The sequence below is a fragment of the Brachyistius frenatus genome, unplaced genomic scaffold (genome assembly GCF_029030835.1).
Source record: "Brachyistius frenatus isolate BFR_SWC_R1_liver_20210118 unplaced genomic scaffold, ASM2903083v1 Contig_136, whole genome shotgun sequence".
In the NCBI taxonomy this organism is placed as follows: Eukaryota; Metazoa; Chordata; class Actinopteri; family Embiotocidae; genus Brachyistius; species Brachyistius frenatus.
Genome location: NW_027210735.1, coordinates 876,133 through 895,701, shown reverse-complemented (window position 1 = coordinate 895,701; position 19,569 = coordinate 876,133). Strand labels below are relative to the sequence as shown.

Below are 19,569 nucleotides of genomic sequence, written 5' to 3'. Positions count from 1 at the left end.
TCAGAGTGCAGAGGAGAGGAGAGCGAGTCCTCTGATTGGACCATACTTTCTAATCCCCGCCTTTTACACATCCAACCCCGCCCATTCAAAAAAAAAAAAAAAACTATTACACGTTTCGTACAAAAAGGAAACAACACAAGTCGTTTGGAATAAAGTGCAATATTTTATGGGGAAGAAATATTCATTGTTTTGGCGCTGTAGAAACGCACCAAACTGATGAACTGCATTTAAAACCATAACACACGATAAAAAGGAATATGTATATATATATATTTAAATTGATGAGCTAAATAACTGATGTGACTCTCTCTCGCTCTTTTTATATATGAACAGTTGTCAATATTATTTAACACACAAATATACAGTATAAAACATAAAATGACGTGGTTAGCTCTCTATCAAGACACCGGGGAATGTAATTTGCGAGACTCATAATAAATTACAACAACCAGCTTTATTAGAAACTGTGTTGTATAAAAAAAAAAAAAGATGACAAATTTACATCGGTGGAGTCAACTGTAAAATGCAGATGCCTTCCCCGCCCTTTATTACAAAAACAAAGGATTTTACCACTCCGGCTTGCTTTCCGCTGAACAATGAAAAGAGCATCCCTCTTTGCAATTATAATTATAACAAATGTCACAGCCCACGGGGTTGTTTATGGTCTTTATCCCAAATAGTTGTTCAACTTGGCACTTGCCCGTATCTTTAAATCCTGATTCTAATGCGCTTATCTGACCCTAAAAAACTGACATAGGATTAAGAATATTAATATTACATTTTAAATCCTTGTTATCATGTTCTTAATGCAAAGAGGGCAAATCCTACAAGTATTTCATCATTTCAATAAATGAAAGTGATTGTGGTCAAACACGGCCCCTCCAAAATGTTTAGAAAGAAGGACGGCAAAAAGAAGGATCATGAAGTGATCACTAAAAAGGCTACAATATCAACACAAAGAAAGAGAACAATCTGGGGCAAAGGAGATTAAATTGTTGTTGTTGTTCATTGGGGCTGAGGGGATAAGAGTGGGCGAGAGGAGGTCGTGTTTCCTTGTCATCTTGAAAAGCAATTTCTACGATGTGTAGGACACAATAAACCATAACAACAGAAAAGCCTGTCAGTCCCGACAACATGTATTGCACCCTGAAATCCTCCCATAACGCCACTTATTAAAAAACATTGCTCTATTTTTGTTACAGTTGTCTGGTGAAGAATATTTGCTTGAATTAACTCTGACTTAGTCATTTAAGAAGAAACACAATGAAAATCTGAAGTATAAAAAGCTGAAACCAAATTGCCCAAAAGCAGAGAATCTTATGTGGCTCTGAAAATTGATTTCTGTTAAATTTACAAGAAAATTTGTGTATTTGTCTGTTGTTTGGTTGCTATTAACTTGTTTTGCTTTTTCAACCGAGCAATACGCTTTGTGTGATTGAAATAATGCAATAAATGACACAAGTTCAATAACGTGATGAATGACAAGTCCAGAAATGAAAAGCAGTTAAGATTTAATGCTTCTGTGAGGCGTCCAAAATGTCGACACAAAATAAGAGCATTTTCCTTTTCATTCTAATTGTCACTTTCACTCCATTCTTTTATCTGTATTTTCACTCTCTCTCCATTCGCTCTTTATTCCACAGGAAACAAATTACAGGAAAATGACAGGCGACAGCAATAACTCAATGACAGATTTCAAGAGGAGCAATATGACAAGATAGAGGATGTATTTGTGAGAATGAAAAATGAACTTAGGGCATAATATGCACCTTTTGAAAACAAAATAATTTCTATTTCGTTGATGACTTGCAGTCGACTGTCATCATCAGCCGAACAGCTCATTTTTACAACGGCAATTTCAACTCAAGTGATGATGTTGATGAAATTGTGGCTTCTATCAGAGGACTTGTAAAGTTAATAGAAGCTGGTAAATGTGTAAAGCATTTGGAGTGCAATGTTGTTTATCCATTACACATACAAACCGTAATGCTTCGATAAGCATCGCGCAATAAAGTGTTAACCTTCGCCATCAAACGTCAATCCATGTCGTCACCCCTCCAGCTTCATCCCCAACACAGGAACCTGAGTAGATAGTAGTGAAAACATGGGCCATTCAGCAATTATTCACAGAGTCTTGGACTAATGGTGCTCTGAATGCACAGACACAGAAAATGTAGGGAGTTAGTGGACCAGCAGTAATGGCCCCATACAGAGCGTGTGTGTGTGTGTGTGTGTGTGTGTGTGTGTGTGTGTGTGTGTGTGTGTGTGTGTGTGTGTGTGTGTGTGTGTGTGTGTGTGTGTGTGTGTTTGTAGTGGGGATTCTGAAGGAGGAGGGGGGGAGGGACGTCATCTATAACTGATTCACAACAAGCACAAACATGTCTAATTATGAATCCAGATTACAACCCCCACCCCCCTCCTCCATCCCTTCTCCTTCTCCCCCTCGGTCCCTCCCGCCAGAGCCGGGCTCAGTATCAGGCAGATGAAAACATAACCTGTCACATTCCATCCCATTAAACCAGCAACAAACCATGTGGTCTGCTCACATGGAGGAGCGAGGAGAGGGAGAGACACGGAGAGCCGTGCATCTGGGTTCACTCAGCAGCGATGAATTATTCACAATTTTTATGCTAATGTCATTTTAATGTCAGAAATACGGACAGATATGCAGATTTGAGACATACCGTGTGAAGTTGAATGTTTTCTATAAGCTTACAGAACACACACACACACACACACACAGCAGAATTAAAAATATAACATCCATATCACACATACTGTACACGAATATGAAATGTGTAATTATCCCCAGCAATACCTAATGCATTAGAGCACTCGCACTGAGCCCCCAAATCTGTGCTGTGAATCCATCAGCTGCCATTTGATGTCAGGCAGAGCAAGGTAATGACAGTGCACTCACTTGTGCAGTCATTAGCCCTGCTTAATGCTGGGAATTAACACAAATTAAGTGAAGTTAAGTACATGCATTAGAGGAGCTTGTTTGGGGAGAGCTTTTCCCTTTTGCTGTGTAGAGTTGGCTGTGCCTCAGATGCTGGGCACAGGCAGCAGGCGCAAAATTGAAGTATGAACTGTATATACCCCTTCAACTAAAATTACTACAGGCCAGGGCAAGAGGAAAATTCACTGAGGGATGATTAGCGGTGTTAATGGAGCTCTAAGGACACCTAGTGGTCATGTTAACGCCACTGATGTATCAACTCCACAGCTCAGACTGTCTTTTAAACCGGTGGATTCAAGTTGATATTCTTTGGGGAAATACTGAAGTCTTTGTTGTTACATTTATAGTTTAGGACAAAGAGAATACTTTACCCAGTAGTGGCTCCTCGCTCAATTTGCGTGTGTGTCTATTTGTGCGTGTGCATAAAGAAAAAGTTGTTGTGTGTTTCACCTTCATACTGAGTTATTCAGACATATAGGCCAATTATACCGACTGATATTGGCCTGTAACAGATGTACGGGTCACGACGTATGTTTATAAATTATTCCATTTGTGTTTCTTTAATTTATAGTTATTCATAATTATTACGTTCCCAGTGAAGTTCACTACTTCAATACAATGATGAGATTTTGGACTTTAAAGTTTTTTGTTAAACTGTAAAAAACAAGTATTTGATATTTCAGTTGATATATATCGATTTCAGAATTTTTTTACTTCCGAATTTGGGCATCGGCCCCCCCAAAAAATCCCATATTAATCGGGCTCTAATGTTTATTCATTACATGGGAATGGGTGTCCTTTAACAATATATTTAATGTTTTCACGTTGCGTCACGATGAAAAGTTATTTTACCACATAATACTGGACATATCGTCCATATTCAGGCTGGTGTTTTGTTAACCACAGGACTACTAGACAACACCAACAGAAAGACAGGCAGGATTATATTCAGCGGAGCGATCATCATAGATATCAAGTGGAGCAGGTTCATTTCCAGTTACAAAACACGAGATTTGCCTATTAAGAGAGAAAACTGCAGTGGGCTTTTCGAAAAGAGGCTAACATGATGAAACTGACAATCTCTGAAATCCATTTGGACCTTATTCAAGATTACATCTTTATCTGAGTGACTGCAGATTATTGTCCACAGAGAGGTGTGCTAAAGCTGGATTATCCACTTGTTGGGGATGCATTTGACCTGATGGACGCGGCATGCCAGGCTCACACGCCCTTACATCTGTGGGTGTTTTTCACTTGTTTGGGGCAAAGGATGGGATAGCAGTCGGAATGACACCAAAACCTCTCATCCTCAGATTACCATGGTCAGTGATCCACATATGTGGACAGAAAATGAAGTCACAGTCATTATACTGTAAATGCGTTTGAAAGGACTGCACTACATGCCCCCTTCAAGCAGCCTAATTTACTTTATGTCAAAGGCAGTTTTAGTTTAAACTATGGTATAACTGAGGGAGCAGCAAAATGTGATTCCTTAACAAACTGCTTATATTTTAAACAGCTCAGAGAGTCATTTATTGCCATGTCGAAAAACAAAAGTCAGGAATGCAGATGCTCATCAACATTAAAGCACACTTACAAATATGCCACCATTAAGATAGATATTAATGCCCCGTATGCCCTGACAGGACATAAAAATACTTTGCAATATGACCACACCAATCACAGCTGTCACGTGTGTTCACCTTTGGATTCCTGATCTCTGAATGCTCCACCTCTTCTGGCTGCTACATGGGGGGAGGTTTCCCACCATTTGGGAATCTGGAATACAACAAGTGTAAACAAACCGTCACCTTGCAGCCTTTTTCTGTTTTACAGATTTTCAATAGTTGAAAGAAACATGATCATATCTATACGGTTGTGTCTTCACCAACCTGCTGTCCTGCTGCTGTTTGGTAAATGTCATGATGACTCTGTTCCCATCAGATAGGACACCCGTGGTGGGCAGGGTACTTCCTGTTCTTCGCACATGTCTGAAGGCTAAAGTTATATCAGATAACTGTTTGGTTTTAAGTTGGCGCTACTTCTTCTGACCCTCTAACTCTCGCCCCTGTATTCATCCCCAACTCAACACATGCAACACAAGTATAATAATGTTTCTCGAGGCGCCCAAACTGACAACTTCAGATGCAAAGTTGAAAAGTCATCATTCTCATTGTACTAGAGCAGAAAGGGACACGACTCTTTACCAGCCTTGGGGAGCAACTAACTAGTTTGCAATTAAACATACAAAATAAAAATAAACATAAAATAAACTGTAATCTGTTACACAGTTAATGATGACAAAATATGTGATTAAATTACAGTTACAATCTCAAACATTCATTCTGTTGTTTTACATGTTGTCTGGACAGGCTGCATCCAATTGGCACAATTTTCTTCATGAAACTTAAGATCTGCAACAAGAGAAATGTTACTCTCACATTTGTACGTGTAAAAATCCTCATCCACATTACTTGGCAGGATATCGTGGCCGTGCATCAGGTTCTGTAGTCCTCCGCTTATACTCATTCCTCTCAGAGTGCTGTTATGAGGGACGAGGGGGAGCAGCCCAGGTAGATTAACTTCAGTGGTAAGAAGAGAAGCTCCCGGGTGCTGCGAGGACGGCTTTAAGACAGATGATCAAACAAGAAGCACAAGAACAATTGATGTAAAAAAACAGATTTGAAGCACAGGAGCACATATGTTCACATAATGCGTACAAATGATCTCTTACGCGCCTCCAGGGTCAACTTAAAGTCTTTGACCTCACATCCTAAGTCTGCTGCTGTCGTTGCAATGTGTCCACTCAACCCACACAGTTGCCAGAGGATTTGTGATTAGATTACTTATGGTTCCACATATGTAAGCATCTCATAGGGGAAGAGTAATTATTACTCATCAATGACAATGTTCAAATTCAAGTGAAAGCAGTTAAAGGCATAGATTGAGTGACAGCTGATAACTGGCACTCATGAAAGTCAGTAGGGGGAGGTTTGTGTTTGTGTTTTTGATGAGAAAGCCTCGGATCTCTGCTCTGTCAGTTCCATATCTACGATTAACAAGCAGAGGGGGTCGTGTTGACCTGGCTAATAGGGGGTAAATCCACTGGTGCATTATCGGCCGGGCACATTTCATCTAATCAGCAGGATGATGCTCGCAGGCTTGGACTGCTTTTAATACAGAGCTGCAGGAGAATTACTGCCCCGGTCTCTCATTACATGAACATTAAATCAGTTAGACAGACTTTGATCCAGGCTTTCCTCCTTTTTTTTCGGTGGCTGTGGTTTGGTTATTGTCAGTTCATTACTTTTAGTTGGACTACTGTACATCTTACATGATACAGCCCGCAGTGAGATTTTGTGTAAGCAATGTCTCTGTTCACTTGGAATACATGATTGAAATGCAAGAGGTATACAGGAGGAGAGTGTGGGGATGGCAGATACTTTTCCTGTAGGTTGACCTTCTACCTAACAGTGCTGTATGGGTTTTTGTATGCTGGGCAAATCCTGATAATGCATCCCTTACTATTCAGTAACTGTACTCAGTAACAGTACTCGGAACGGGGAAATATTAAAGGCTAAATTTATTTTTCTCAAGGGAGCATGTATTAAAGGTGCAGCTCTCACAGGTATATCAGCAGCGCGGAGTTCAGCCCTGGTTCTTTCCTCCAGAGTGATCATCACTCCATCTAGGATCTGCAGCTGGGACAGAAGGAGCACTACTGTTGGCCTGTGACGAGAATTTTGGGCCACCTTAAAAGAAAACAAATAAAACAGTATTGGTTATAAAAAAAAAAAAATAAATAAAAAAAAAAAAACCACCATCTCCAAGCTAAATCCCAGAAATGTTAATAGTGAAACATGAATGGAGTTTGTTTTGAGACATCTGGGATAAATATGATGCTATGTGGGTCCCAGTCTATTATCACGCTCTCAGCAGCTATTCTAGTGACCCAGCTGACAGCAGCAGATAGGTCCCTTCCCAGCTGAGGGCTCCCTCTGGCCAGGGCATAAACCCAGCCTGCCCAGTCACAGAACTGCATGTTCCTGCAGGACACTGCTGCTGTGATTAAGTTTTGAGCGCAAGCCAATGGATGTCCGGAGAGGAGGAGATAGACTTTGGCTGGGGAACACGGGTGAAGGAGCTATCTCAAACGGTCAACAGCAGGAGGTATTGTCTCCAGGGTGGCTGTTGGCCCCTACCCCCTGGCAGGATTAACCCCCTCCCCGCTATGGGAAAAGAAGAGGGATGAGGTCGAGCACAGCTGAGCATTACACTGTGGACGATAGAGAGGCCCTGGGCTGCAGGCTCTGCTCAGGCCTGATCCCTGAGCTCCAGATGGGTGATGTAACAGGGCCAACAGCACTGCCATTTGGTCAACGAATTTGTCTCAGATGCTAGTTTGAGGCACAGCAGACGGCCCATCGTGTAATCACTTAATTTGAAATCACAGAGTTAAACTGGGTTTGTGATTCGGATTATGAAAGTGAGAAACTGAGCCTGTACGTATCTCTGTGATCATTTGTTTGCGAGAGAAATATTTCCAAGTGTCCTGTGACTCACAGCTAGTGGATTCACATCTCCGTGCTACCTTATAATAGCGAAAAGAAACGGCACATGTAATGATATTTACCAGCTCACAACACCTAATTGGATTTGATGGACAAATTGTCCAGAAAACAGTGATACTGTACTCACAAGATTCCCAACAATAGAGAGCTCCTTCAGTGAAGGAAGAACTTTCAATTTGTCAAGCTCTGCGATGTCCTACAAAAAGTAGAGAAACAAAGATTATTTTTATTCTTTTTCACTCACTATACCCCTCATGTAAGTATTCTTTCCCACTGGTGTGTTGATAATGGAGACATTAGCATCAGGGCAGAACCTTTCATAATTTTGGTGTAGGGAGCATGGAAGCATCTGATGGGAGAGATTACATGTGTGAGCTCTCATTAATCTCATGAGAGAGTTTGGGCACGCAACAGGCCATGGGGGTATTTTCTCTCATTCCCAGCTTTATGCTCCAACTTGGCTGTGATTCAAGTGAGGACTGACGTTGTGGGATGATTGCTGTATTAGTCTTAATTGAATGCGTGAAAACATTAAGGAAGCGAAGTGATGAGGGAACCGGCAACAAAAGTGCAAATCACTCGCCCTGGATGAAGAGCTGCGGACTGAGAAGCTGATTACATGTTGTTTTGATTGTTCCCCTTCTTCCTTCATTCACATGGCCCTGACCTTCAATCAAACTTGATTCTCCTTAATGCTACCCTTTGCATGCCACAGTGGGTGGTAATGACTCATGATTACTATACTTCGTGTCTTACTTTGCACATGCAGGGAAAAGTAATACCGCTGCACGCTGGATAACATATATTCTTTAAACATCTACTATGTATCAACCAATCAGTAAAAGTTGGTGGTAAATCAAAAACTGCACCAAAGAAGACTGTGACCTCGGTGATGACCTCAGGAAATCACTGTGCTTTGAGTCATTCAGGCACTTTGATTGAATATGCGATTTCTATCTAAATATATAAAAAATAAATTAAAAAAAAAGATTATGTGAGAGGAAAACTGCCGCTGAAGCAGAATACCTGCAGCTTGTTCATGCCGAGGAAGAGCTTGTGGAGCATAATCAGAGGATTGAGATGATTTAGCTCCCGGATCCGGTTCCCTGCTAGGTGCAATTCTAGTAGGACTGTCTGGGCTGTGAAGGAGTTCTTGGCCAGACCTTTAATGCGGTTTTTGTCTAACACAAGCTCTCTGAGCTGGTGAAGCCCCTCCAAGCCTTCCACCTGGCTGATCTCATTACCTAGGGAGAGACCAAACCTCAGAAAAAAGACAGAAAAACCTCTCAAACAGTATTCCCATAAACAAAACAAAAGGGTAAATTGTACACCCTAAAAAATATAAAAGGCAGCATTTTAAGGCTACATAAAAATGCTTTGCGTATTTTTTGTTTGCCCCTGGTGTAAGAAGCACTGAAAATTACACAGCTTCCAAAGGGAGAAATACAAGCAAGGCTGGCTTTGTGGGACAAATCACCCTGACAAAGCAAAACTCAATCAAAAGCCATCAAAAGCTGTTGCAAAGAAGAGAGAGTCAGCCCTTATTTTCTTCAAGTCTCATCACCCACCTGGCCTCTGGTCTATGGGAGACTTTTCTCCTAGTGCGTGCCTTTTCACGGGCTCTATACACTGCACTTTCGAGAGGGAGGGGTGCTACGTCAACCATACGTACCTTGAAGTAAGAGTGCTTTAAGATTGGTGAGCCTGCTGAGCTGCAGATTGGCCATATTGGAGATGCCATTGTGACTCAAATGTAGCACCTCCAGGCTTTCCATCAGTGTTTCCAGGCTGCCAGTGGGCCCAGCATCCCTTAAACACAGTCACAGAAAGACAGTTTGCAACCTCTGCGGTTAAAACGAACGTCACAGTCTCCCTCCCGCTGCCACATTTAACTGCTCAGGCCTCACAGGTGCAGACCACCTCAAGGCAATCACAGTTCAAACTAACAAAGGAAAGCCTATCAAGCACTCTTTGTGTACTGGTTTCTACACAAGAAATATGTCAGCGAAAGATTACATTAATACGCTTACAAAATACTTTTGTTGTGTTTTTTTTAGTGATAGAAACTCATAAATTCATTATGGTTTTTTTAACCTCTGTTTAAAATACTAAGTGTCAAAATGCAGCTCATTATGGCTGGTCAGTGCTGCCCCCTAATGGTCACAGTACAGAGGATGCCTTTGCAACAGCGCAAAATGTAAAAATAAACATATTTATATATAAATATTTTTTTCAATGTAAATTACTGAAATAAAACTGCTTCGTATTACCTGTTGGATTTGGGTGGACGCTGCTGGCCATAGCCGCTGGAATGAACTTTGCTGTACAGTATCTGCCTGTGTGTCAGATGAGTCTGAGTCCTCTGCCTGGGCAGAATGGACTCGATGTGGTTGTAGTTCAGAGACAGGGCCTGTACAAAAGACCATTTAAATAATTAATTTGTATCTGGTGCCGCTACATTTCAAGTCTGCCTGCTGACATTCAGTGTGACTTGTACTTTGATTTTGGGCAGGTAGATGAGGCCTGAGAAGGAGGTGAGGTTGTTGTGGTCTAAGTTGACACGGCACAGGTTACAGAAGAGCTCTGCTGGAGACAGATCAATCATCCTGTGGGAAGGAAAGTGGATTTTTTTTTTAATGCTCTGTCATTCAGCACTTCATATTATCATCCAAATAAATACAAATTTGTAAAGTTTTGTCTTTATCTGCCTTTAGAGCCAGGGTATTACCTAATGGAGCAAGATTGCAGGGTTAAGTAGGTGATATCTTTGTAGTTTGTGTGACCCAGCTTCTCTGCTACTGTGTCAGCAGTGAGTCTTCCCTTAAACATGTGCTTTGCACTCTCACACTCACTTTTGTCCTTGAAAAAACAGAAAAGAACAGCAAATACAAAAAACTGGATATATCCACTAAAATATTGGAGAGCACTATTTTTTCGGCACCTACCACTGCATATCCATCCAGTGCTTTAAGGGAGGAGAGATGGAACACTACGTATATCCGATAGTTTTCCAGTTTTTCCACTAAAGGATTCCCATAGAGATCCAGGATGAGGAGGTTTGCCAATCCCTGCGAAGGACAAGGAGCATGTGAGCTGAGACGACACACTGAAAAGGGGTAGACACCTACTGTGATTATTTATTTTCCATGTCATGGGGTGTGACATCAAGTTGTCCTTTTTTGAAGCCTGAATTAGATTCTCACTTTCAGATAGTAGATGTCTCTTGATGTGGAAATCAGGTTGCTGCCGATGTAGAGCTCAAGAAGAGGCCGAACTCTGTGGATGCCATACAGGGAGGTGATACGGTTGTTCTCCACTGACAGGAAGCACAAGTTGGGCATCTGCTCTAGAACTGAGGGGTCCAGATCAGGCAGCAGATTCCCATCTAAACTCAGTTTATTTAGGCAATGCAGTTTTGCTAGGCCTGAAAAAACAGTGAGCAAAGACAGACAAAGGGATAATGATGGCTACTGTCCTGTGGTACTTGGTGTCAGAAGCAAACTGTTTTTTAAGTACATCTTAATGCTGTGATTTTTGATTGTCAAGTTGAGAGTGTGACTGACCCTTGAGTGTGCTGATACTGTTGTTGTTGAAGGAAAGCTCCTCCAGCTTCAGGCAGCTGCTAAGTCCCTCCACTTTAGAGATGCTGTTATCATTAAAGGAGGCCCAGCGCAGGCTCACCAGCTTATCCAGATTGATCAGCTTGGAAATATTTTGGTTGTCAAGGTTCAGGGTGGTGATCTGGTCAAACGTTTATGGGCACAAACATATTAAAGAATGTGTAAAATATTAAACATTATATCACATGCTATTCATTTCCAAATATATTTGCCACAGAGTCAACATCATGCAGCCTGGTCAGTCTCTGGAGTCAGCATTTTCCTAAAACTTTACAAACACATCTTTACAATTGCTTCTTAGCCCAAACGCTGTGGCTCACCTTTGCAGTCCAGTCTGGATCCAGTTCTCTACCGGGGCCCCAGGGTGCTGCACTCAAACGATATAGGAGATGGGCTGTTGACAGCAGCCTGAGACTCCGGGGACGGTCGCTGTTAGTACGAGCATGTGCAAGAAGAGATGCCTGCAAGTGGGTGTCAAGAGGTGTGAACACTTATCTTAATTAATAAACATTTGATTTGATTATATAAAAAAAACAACCTCTCATCACACAGATCAGCCTCAAAACATTAAAATATGAAGTATCTACATACTGTATAAACAGAAATATTTACAAAATCCTAACCTGGGTAATCTTGGACCAAGCAGCCATCTGAACAGCTTCAGCAGCTTCCTCCTCTGCTACCAGCACACCATCCAGATGTGTGAGGCTCGTCAGGCGGGCAAGTATGGTCATTCTGACTGCCTCTGGCTGGCAGGAAGAAAACACCTTGACTTCTACATGTGCTTCAGAGACCACTTACAGTACACTGCAGCATTTACTCTATGCATACGCTGAGTGGATATTTCAACTTATTTCACACACCTTCTCCCAGGGATTGTATCGGGCGTCCAGTTTCAGCAGAGCAGGTGTGTGTTTGCACAGCACAGCTGTATCGTCTCTGGCCTTGGTCAATTTGTTCCAGCACACATTGAGCTGTTTGAGCCGTTTCAATCCCCAAAGCCCTTTGAGAGTCACAAGGTGGTTGTAGCTGGAATCCAAAAACTCAAGTTTGGGCTGTGATTTAGGTTAGAGAGACAATAGATGTTAAAAGTTTCCACTCTATGCTATGGCCTAAAACACTCTCTTTCATGTGCTACTTCACTACTCAGTTTCATACAACTTTAAATGTACTGTTTAATTCAAGGTGAATAACAAAATGTTTCCTTTTTACCAAGTGGCAAATGTCATCAAGGCGTGTGAACTCATTGAAGCTGATGGTAAGATGTCTCAAGGCCAGGAGGCTGGAAATTTCCTTTATTTTCCTCAGACTGTTGCCATGAAGGTTAAGCACCTGGAGATTCGATGCATCAATGACAGGTCACAGTGAGTCTATAAAAAGGCTTGAAAACCAAAATCTTATTCAAAAAGGAAGAACACTTACAGTGATCATACAGAGGACATTGGCCCTGGCTACATTCAACAGAATTTTATCATTCAAGCTCAACAATTTGGGCACCGGTTTCAGCACAGGTTCAATGTTGAGGGTGCTGTTGTCGAGGATGATCTCATCGGGAGGAGTCGTATCTCTGCCTGTGCAAAGGCTCGACAGCGTATGTGGTTGTTTTTTGTCCTGGTAACAGCACATCAACATGTTTAGACTGTGTATAGCCAGTAGGTGCATTCTTATCCACTTGCTGTTTTTGTTTTTTTAAAGTGTGAAACTGAAGAAAAGGCAGAAGAATTATAATATTTTATCATCTGTCAGTTTTGGTTTAAGTTTTCAAAGCTCCAACACAACTGAACAATTTTTCACTATCCCGATATAACAGGAGGTGATTAGGAAATTTAGCCAGGGAAACCTGTTAGAATTTAACAAGGATTTGAGTTTTATATATGTTTGGGTAAAACAAATCTAAAATCCAACACTTCCACTGAGGTGTGGCCGACACAGAAACAGTTATAAAGACTGTGTGTGTGTGTGTGTGTGTGTGTGTGTGTGTGTGTGTGTGTGTGTGTGTGTGTGTGTGTGTGTGTGTGTGTGTGTGTGTGTGTGTGTGTGTGTGTGTGTGTCATCTGAATAACAGTTAGTGGGAATGACATTTAATTAGAGAATGTAATCAACATGATCCAAAATTGATATATTACTTGTGTAGCATATCAATGATATCAAACATTGAGGAAACAAATGCATTAATTACCTCAGTGATGTATTCAAAATATATTAAGTACTCTGGCAGGATAAACTCGTGGTCAAACACAAACCACTGTCTTCGGCAGGTATTGTCCTCAGGATGTGTTCTGATAGATTGGGAACTCGCTGGATAAAAAAAAAACACACAGAGATGCAAAAAGATTAAAGAATACATAAAAAAATAAAGTAATTGTTGTCATGCTTTTTAATTCACCAGGTACCTTCACACATTGCAGATCTGTGCTTAGTGTCCACATTGCGATACACTGAGTTGGCACCGTCATAGCTGCTTCTGTCCAAAGGTTCTCCATCTCGGAAAGGCATGCTTTTACCCACAAACACTTTGGAAACAATAACCTGACCTACAGGCAAAAACAAAACATTTTTTTTAATTTTAACTATTAAGAAAAAAGCCAGTGGTCCCAACTAATGGGAATATAAGGACATAATATGTTTAAAAGTAACTCACCACTCCTGAAGGAGATCGTATTTGCATTTTGTTTAGAATCGTCATGGCTGGCCTGGCGCAGTGCGTACTCAATTCTGCATTGGTCGGTCACGCTCAAGCTGTTGGATAAAGGTATAGCACCCTCTCTTCCCAAGGCCTAATTCAAAGAGTCAACATGGTAAAAGTCAGCAGGAGTTGGAATTTATGTGAAAATAGGACAAGAAACTACAGATTTAACCAACAGCACCTTTTTAGTTTTACAGACACAAGTCACAAGTTCACACCACTTTCCTTTTAAGATTCACTGCATTCTGCTCAATAAATGAACATAATGGCAGAAATGTACTTTTGCTCATGCAGCTCACAGTATGGTAATACTGTATGCTATACAGGTGTAGAGTAGTAAACTTACATGAAAATCTAAGTGGGAGTCGTGAGAGTGAGATTCTTTCTGGCAGTACACGCACCTTTAGTTGCTCTGCTGTTTTGAAGCCTTCCTCTAAAATACACAAAGTCTCTTCCTTCTCAGGGTCAGTTATGTAGAATAAGTACTCCAGTTGACTTCTGTAATTCCTGCTTAAAAAGGATTTTTCACTGATGGTTACAATAATAAGCTTAACAAACAGTATCTGAAAAGATGTTTAAAAATTTTTATCTTCTTTCTTCATTATGGTCTAGTCTTACTTACTGTGAAACAGAGTCTCTGCCTGGTAGCAGCCTAAGAAGTTTGTCCTCAAAGCGAAGCTTCAAAGCACTGTTGTGGATGCGGATAACTCTTTCGATCTTAATGTCAGTGATGCCCCAAATCTTGTAGTCTGAAGGAGAGAAGCAGGAAAGCAGGAGGTTGCAACAGGACGTAAACCTGTGGGTCAGAAAAAAATATATTTCCCGTCTGTAACTTAATTTTACAATAGTTGTAGTTATTATTCATGACACCAAATAAGTACCAAAGGTCTGTGGAGCAGCCCTCCTCCAAACGGATATTTCCAACACTTTCTAGCTCCATCGACAGAAACTGCACCACGTATTCCTTCCTGTTTGTGGCCAAGGCCAAATTTTGCTTGTACCAGGCTTCAACCCTGAAAATAAAAGAAGAAACTTTTTTTTTTTAACATTAGATGTATACTTCAGCTCAGATGCTTAACGCATAATGCATCTCATACAAATATGCAGACTAACTCATCCAGCCTCTTGGTCCACAGTGTCAGTCTCTCCCTCAGGGCTTCCATCTTGAAGAGTATTTTTTGCTCCATGGCAGGATCTTGAATGACGTCGGTGGTTGAGTCACTTCTTTTAGGTGAACCTTCCTCCGGGTGGGGTGGTGCTGCTGGTTTCTCCTCCAACATGCAGGGAGGCCTCTTGCAGCTATCCGGCAGCATGGAGAGCTCCCGTTCAAGCTAGGAATACATCCAAATGGAAACAAGCTCTCTTAACTATGTACAGAAACAGCAACATGCAGCCAGAGATGACAGCTACAGTGAATAACTTCTGATGCAGCTGCTGCAATCATTTTCAAACTGTCCCATGATTGTACTTACACTTTTGAGGGCATGACTGAGGATCCTGATGCGTTCTTCAGGTAACTGTAGTAGAGCTTTCTTCTTCTCTATCAGACTCATTTGGGTCTCTGTCAGGTTTCTCTGAGCAGTACGTACACGCATGTTGTAGTACATCATTTTCTTCATTGCTGCAGACTACAAAAAAAAGAGACTTTTACTGGAGGTTCAAATATACACAAATTTAATTTTTTTTTTATTTTATAGTTATTATATAGTTCTAATTTTTTTTTACATCTATCTCATTTTAATGCTGTTCAGTATCTCAATGATTCCCTAAAATAGCAAATGGGTCGAGCTAAATTCAAGAGACAATATTAGGAAATCTCTGAAGAAACAAAGAGGAAATTTAAGGGGCGTATAAATAGTAATCAACATAAATCAAGAGACTGTGTGGCCTAACAGACTCAGGTGAGCTCACAGCCCTGCAGGTCCTCACCTCAGCTGCCTCCTTCACCTGTCTGCTGGAGACGTCATAGTTGTCGAGGCGCTGCAGGTCTGGCATGTGGTAGAGGATGTGTGTGTCATAGTTACACAGCAGACACACTGGGTTTGGGGTTGACATGCGGTCCTTCAGCACCAACTCTCTCAGACAGGGCAGATTGGACAGCACGGTCAGCTCCTGTTACAACAACAGGAAACAAAAGTGCCCGAAAGGACACCATTATTCTGAAAGAAGAAAAAGCCTTCAGATTTTTACAATTTAATTGATCATATTTTGATATTCTTAACAAACAGCAGATATAGACCTGACATAAATTCCACATTTTATTCCTCTGCTTCCAGTCTAGATTATATCTTGGTCTCTTGTAGGCTGTTCAGAGGCCAGATGAATGATCTGATAGCGGAGACATGATTTTCTTTCCACACACAATATCAAATTGAATTTAAATCAATTATAAAGAGATCGTAGACTAGACATATTTTAAAAAATCAGATGTAGTGTCACCTTTTACAGAGTGATAAATGATTGCACACTGTCAAAGAAACTGTAACCCCGATCTTGTTGATTGTACATTGAAAAGGATTTCTAAATATTAGACAGATACCTTATTAAGATTAACATCTTTTGAAACATGCAATTTCTTTCTTTTCCCTCTGTATTCACTAAATGGCAGCAAAAAAAAGAGAAATGCAACATTGCGAAAGCAAAAGGGGAAAATACTTTTTCTTTGATCCTGCACTTATCACAAAATATTGAGCACGGTGCAATGAATGACAATAATTTAATTCTTTAAAGCAGGACTCGGAGAAACGGTGGCTTGCAGAAATAACATCAGAGGTTGTCACAAAACTTTTTGTGTCTTTGTCAAAGTGACCTTGAACAAAAACAATGCTTCAGTGTAAATGCTGTGAATGACATCGTCAGCTCCAGCATAAAAAAAGACGACATAGGTTTTTAAGACGAAAGTTTTCTAAATAGTTGCAACCATGAATATATATCACTGAATCTGGGATAACAAAAATTGAAATTATGCAACTTAATTCAATGACAGTTTTGTTCAGCCAGTCCGCTGTAGAAATGATTGTAACTCTGCACTCACCAAGACCCTAACATTTCACAAGACTTTAGAAACTTTCCTTTGTTGAATCAAGGATTTTAATCAGGTTTTACAAAATAAGTGAGAAAACTTTTCACAGAAAGAATTTCAAAAGCATATATTGGTTTTTAAGTTCACCTTAAAGGAGCGGATCTTGTTTCCGGACAAATTGAGATTCTGAAGACTGGCATTGGGATGAAGGCCGTGCCCTTAAAAGGAGTAGAAAAAAAACATTATTTGATGAATATTTCTTTTAAACATCACACACTTGGCATGAAAAACATGGTGGATTCTAATAACCTACCAATCTTTTCAATATTGTTGTCAGCAAGATTTAGTTCCTTAAGCTTTTGAAGTGTGTTCAGGCCCTTTGGGTAAAAACAAACAACCACAAATGAGAGCATGCTACATGACAAAATGTGCAAAATGCACAGTCTTATAAGCTGATATGATAAATTGTGTAAAATGCAGTTCAAGTGAGCTAAATAAACAGAAAATAAGGGAAAAAAAGCCACAATTTGTTCATACGTGAATATAACTTAGAGTTCAAACCTGTATCTTAGTTATGCAGTTATTATTGAGCCACAGAAGTTCTAGGTTGACGTGCAGCTCTAAATTCTTTATTTCACAGATGCGATTTTCATAAAGGTACAGTTTCTCCAGTTGTAGACAGTTCTGTAGTCCAGATATTTCCTGCAATACAAACAATATGGCACTGGTCATAGTATGATATATGTGACATACTATTTTGTACAATTCTCTGATATAGGGGCTTTTATTTTATTTTTTAACTGTAGTTGTGGTCCGCACACAACGCTCCATGTATGCCAGATTTGTTTTGATGAAAACCCACGCAGAGGAAACATTGGGTTTAAGTTCTTACATTAAAAAAAAAAGTAAGTTGCAATCAAAAGACTAACTTTATCTAGACTGTAAAGTTGTTATTAGCAGCGCAGGAATTCATCATTAAAAATCAGCATTAAAAAAAACAACAACTTACTGTCAGCTGGCACTGGACTACCCAGAGTTCCTGGAGCAGAGGACAATACTCAAGTCCTTCAATGTGCTCTATTTTCTGGTCCACTATGGTGAGCTGGCAGAGTCCTGGGAAGAAGGAGAGCCCAACCATGCGGGGGAAACCAGAGAAGAACATCTCTAGTGACCTGATGGTGCTCCCTTCTTTTGTAATTCTCTCGCAGGACACTCCGTTGGCCGTGCACTGTCGACAAAAAATAATCCCCATCTTTTAACAGGGTCTCGACAATCACAACGCATTGAAAATCACGGGAAAATAAATAACATGGGAAAAACAACACACTAATAACTTCCAACTGTTAAATTTGTGCAACGAGAGCCGTTTAAATTGAATATGTCCCCACACACAGTGATGGAAAGCAACTGCAGTATTTCCAGTTGATGCTAATCAACCATTTACAACATTTCAGAGGGAAATATTGCACTTTATATTTCACTACATTTACAAATTTGACCAAAAAAAATTAATAATGCAATGACCTCAAGATGTAGCCGGTGTATATAAAGTAGTTCAAACTTTCTCTAAGTGCAGCAGTAACATGCTGCTGGAGGAAAAGGATCTCAGCACTTCTTCCATCACTGCCTGCATCAGTCACGTTCATAAATGTGTTGAGTTTTGTACTCACCAGTTTCTGGACCACCTGCTCGTCGGTGGGGTCCTTTTGCTCCTCACTCTGCCACATAACCTTTTTTTTTTTCTGTCTGCGGGAAGGGAGGTAGTTTATTTGCCCTCATAATGCATGCTGACTTACTGGAAAACAACAGTTAAACCTACCTGCTTCACCCAGTCACAATCCTAACTGTCACCACCACCCAGCGATGCTAACTCGCTAGCCTCTAAAGAAATGCCTCTCACTGTCTCGCCGGCAAAGCCCAGATTCTGCAGCCAATATATCGCGGCATGCTGGTATTAATAAATTAATACGTTCAATTCAATCTGGCGTGGCAAAGAAAACGGACTTCTTATTTTCCGCGACGGAAAGGCGTAAACGACAACGGACCTCGCGTGGCCCGTCGGCAATGTTTGGCATCAATCTGTTTCTAGGCACGAGCGTCTGGTTGCTAAGTAGGAAACTTTTGAGGCCCCGTTCGTACCCTGAGCTGCCAGAAGAGGGCGCCACACAGCAAGGTACGTTTCCACAAAACCGTAACGCACAGAACAATCTATTAATTTTTTATTTATTTTTTAAATACACGAAGAATACACTTAAGAGTGATTTTTAAAACATCTTTTTTTTATTGACATTATCACGACCAGGCATCTTTATTATGCCCGCGTGGTTCTTCGGTTTCACGAGTGCCATTTATTTCCACCAGCATCATCTTCTGTCACTGACGACTTTTGCGCCTCATCTGCACGCTGAAAGCACCTCTCGTATTGGGCTCCGTCCCAAAATAAAGTGCCAACCCCAGAGTCTCTCGCGTACACCATGACGTCACCGCCGGAGCAGTGAACTACAACAATCACTCCTCTCCTCTCGCCCCCCCCCCCCCCCCCCCCCACCACCCCCCCACCTCCGACCGACCGACCGACCGACCCGCACCGCGCCTCATCCGACTGTGGCGTCTCCAAACCCCGCGGCTCAGCTGACAGACGGCAGCAAGGAGCTGCTGCATTGGTTGGTTGGTTGTTTTTTTTTGTTTGCGTGCGTGTGTGTGTGTGCGCG

At 41.1% G+C, this 19,569-nt stretch overlaps 1 protein-coding gene across 5 annotated transcripts; it reads right to left on the bottom strand.

Annotated features, from left to right (window-relative positions):
- Positions 1 to 227: 227 nt before the first annotated feature.
- lrrc9 (leucine rich repeat containing 9) lies at positions 228 to 18,983 on the bottom strand. Of its 5 annotated transcripts, none has more exons than XM_069714925.1 (33): positions 18,529 to 18,983; positions 17,868 to 18,086; positions 17,420 to 17,560; positions 17,172 to 17,235; positions 17,006 to 17,076; positions 15,766 to 15,948; positions 15,309 to 15,464; positions 14,950 to 15,167; positions 14,718 to 14,849; positions 14,459 to 14,632; positions 14,238 to 14,346; positions 13,792 to 13,927; positions 13,544 to 13,684; positions 13,330 to 13,448; positions 12,573 to 12,761; positions 12,363 to 12,482; positions 12,014 to 12,205; positions 11,774 to 11,899; positions 11,471 to 11,611; positions 11,094 to 11,271; positions 10,734 to 10,954; positions 10,476 to 10,598; positions 10,259 to 10,389; positions 10,028 to 10,136; positions 9,801 to 9,940; positions 9,203 to 9,339; positions 8,557 to 8,774; positions 7,658 to 7,726; positions 6,586 to 6,711; positions 5,401 to 5,584; positions 4,852 to 4,957; positions 4,663 to 4,738; positions 228 to 2,082 (listed from the first exon to the last, which is right to left on the bottom strand). In XM_069714925.1, the coding sequence occupies exons 1-32, from the start codon at positions 18,583 to 18,585 to the stop codon at positions 4,705 to 4,707; spliced, it is 4,464 nt and encodes a 1,487-aa protein (XP_069571026.1). In that variant the 5' UTR covers positions 18,586 to 18,983; the 3' UTR covers positions 228 to 2,082; positions 4,663 to 4,704. The 5 variants fall into 5 exon arrangements, with proteins under 5 accessions (XP_069571026.1, XP_069571029.1, XP_069571028.1 ...); XM_069714928.1 differs by having other exon boundaries at positions 5,434 to 5,584; XM_069714927.1 differs by having other exon boundaries at positions 14,238 to 14,343.
- Positions 18,984 to 19,569: the final 586 nt, after the last annotated feature.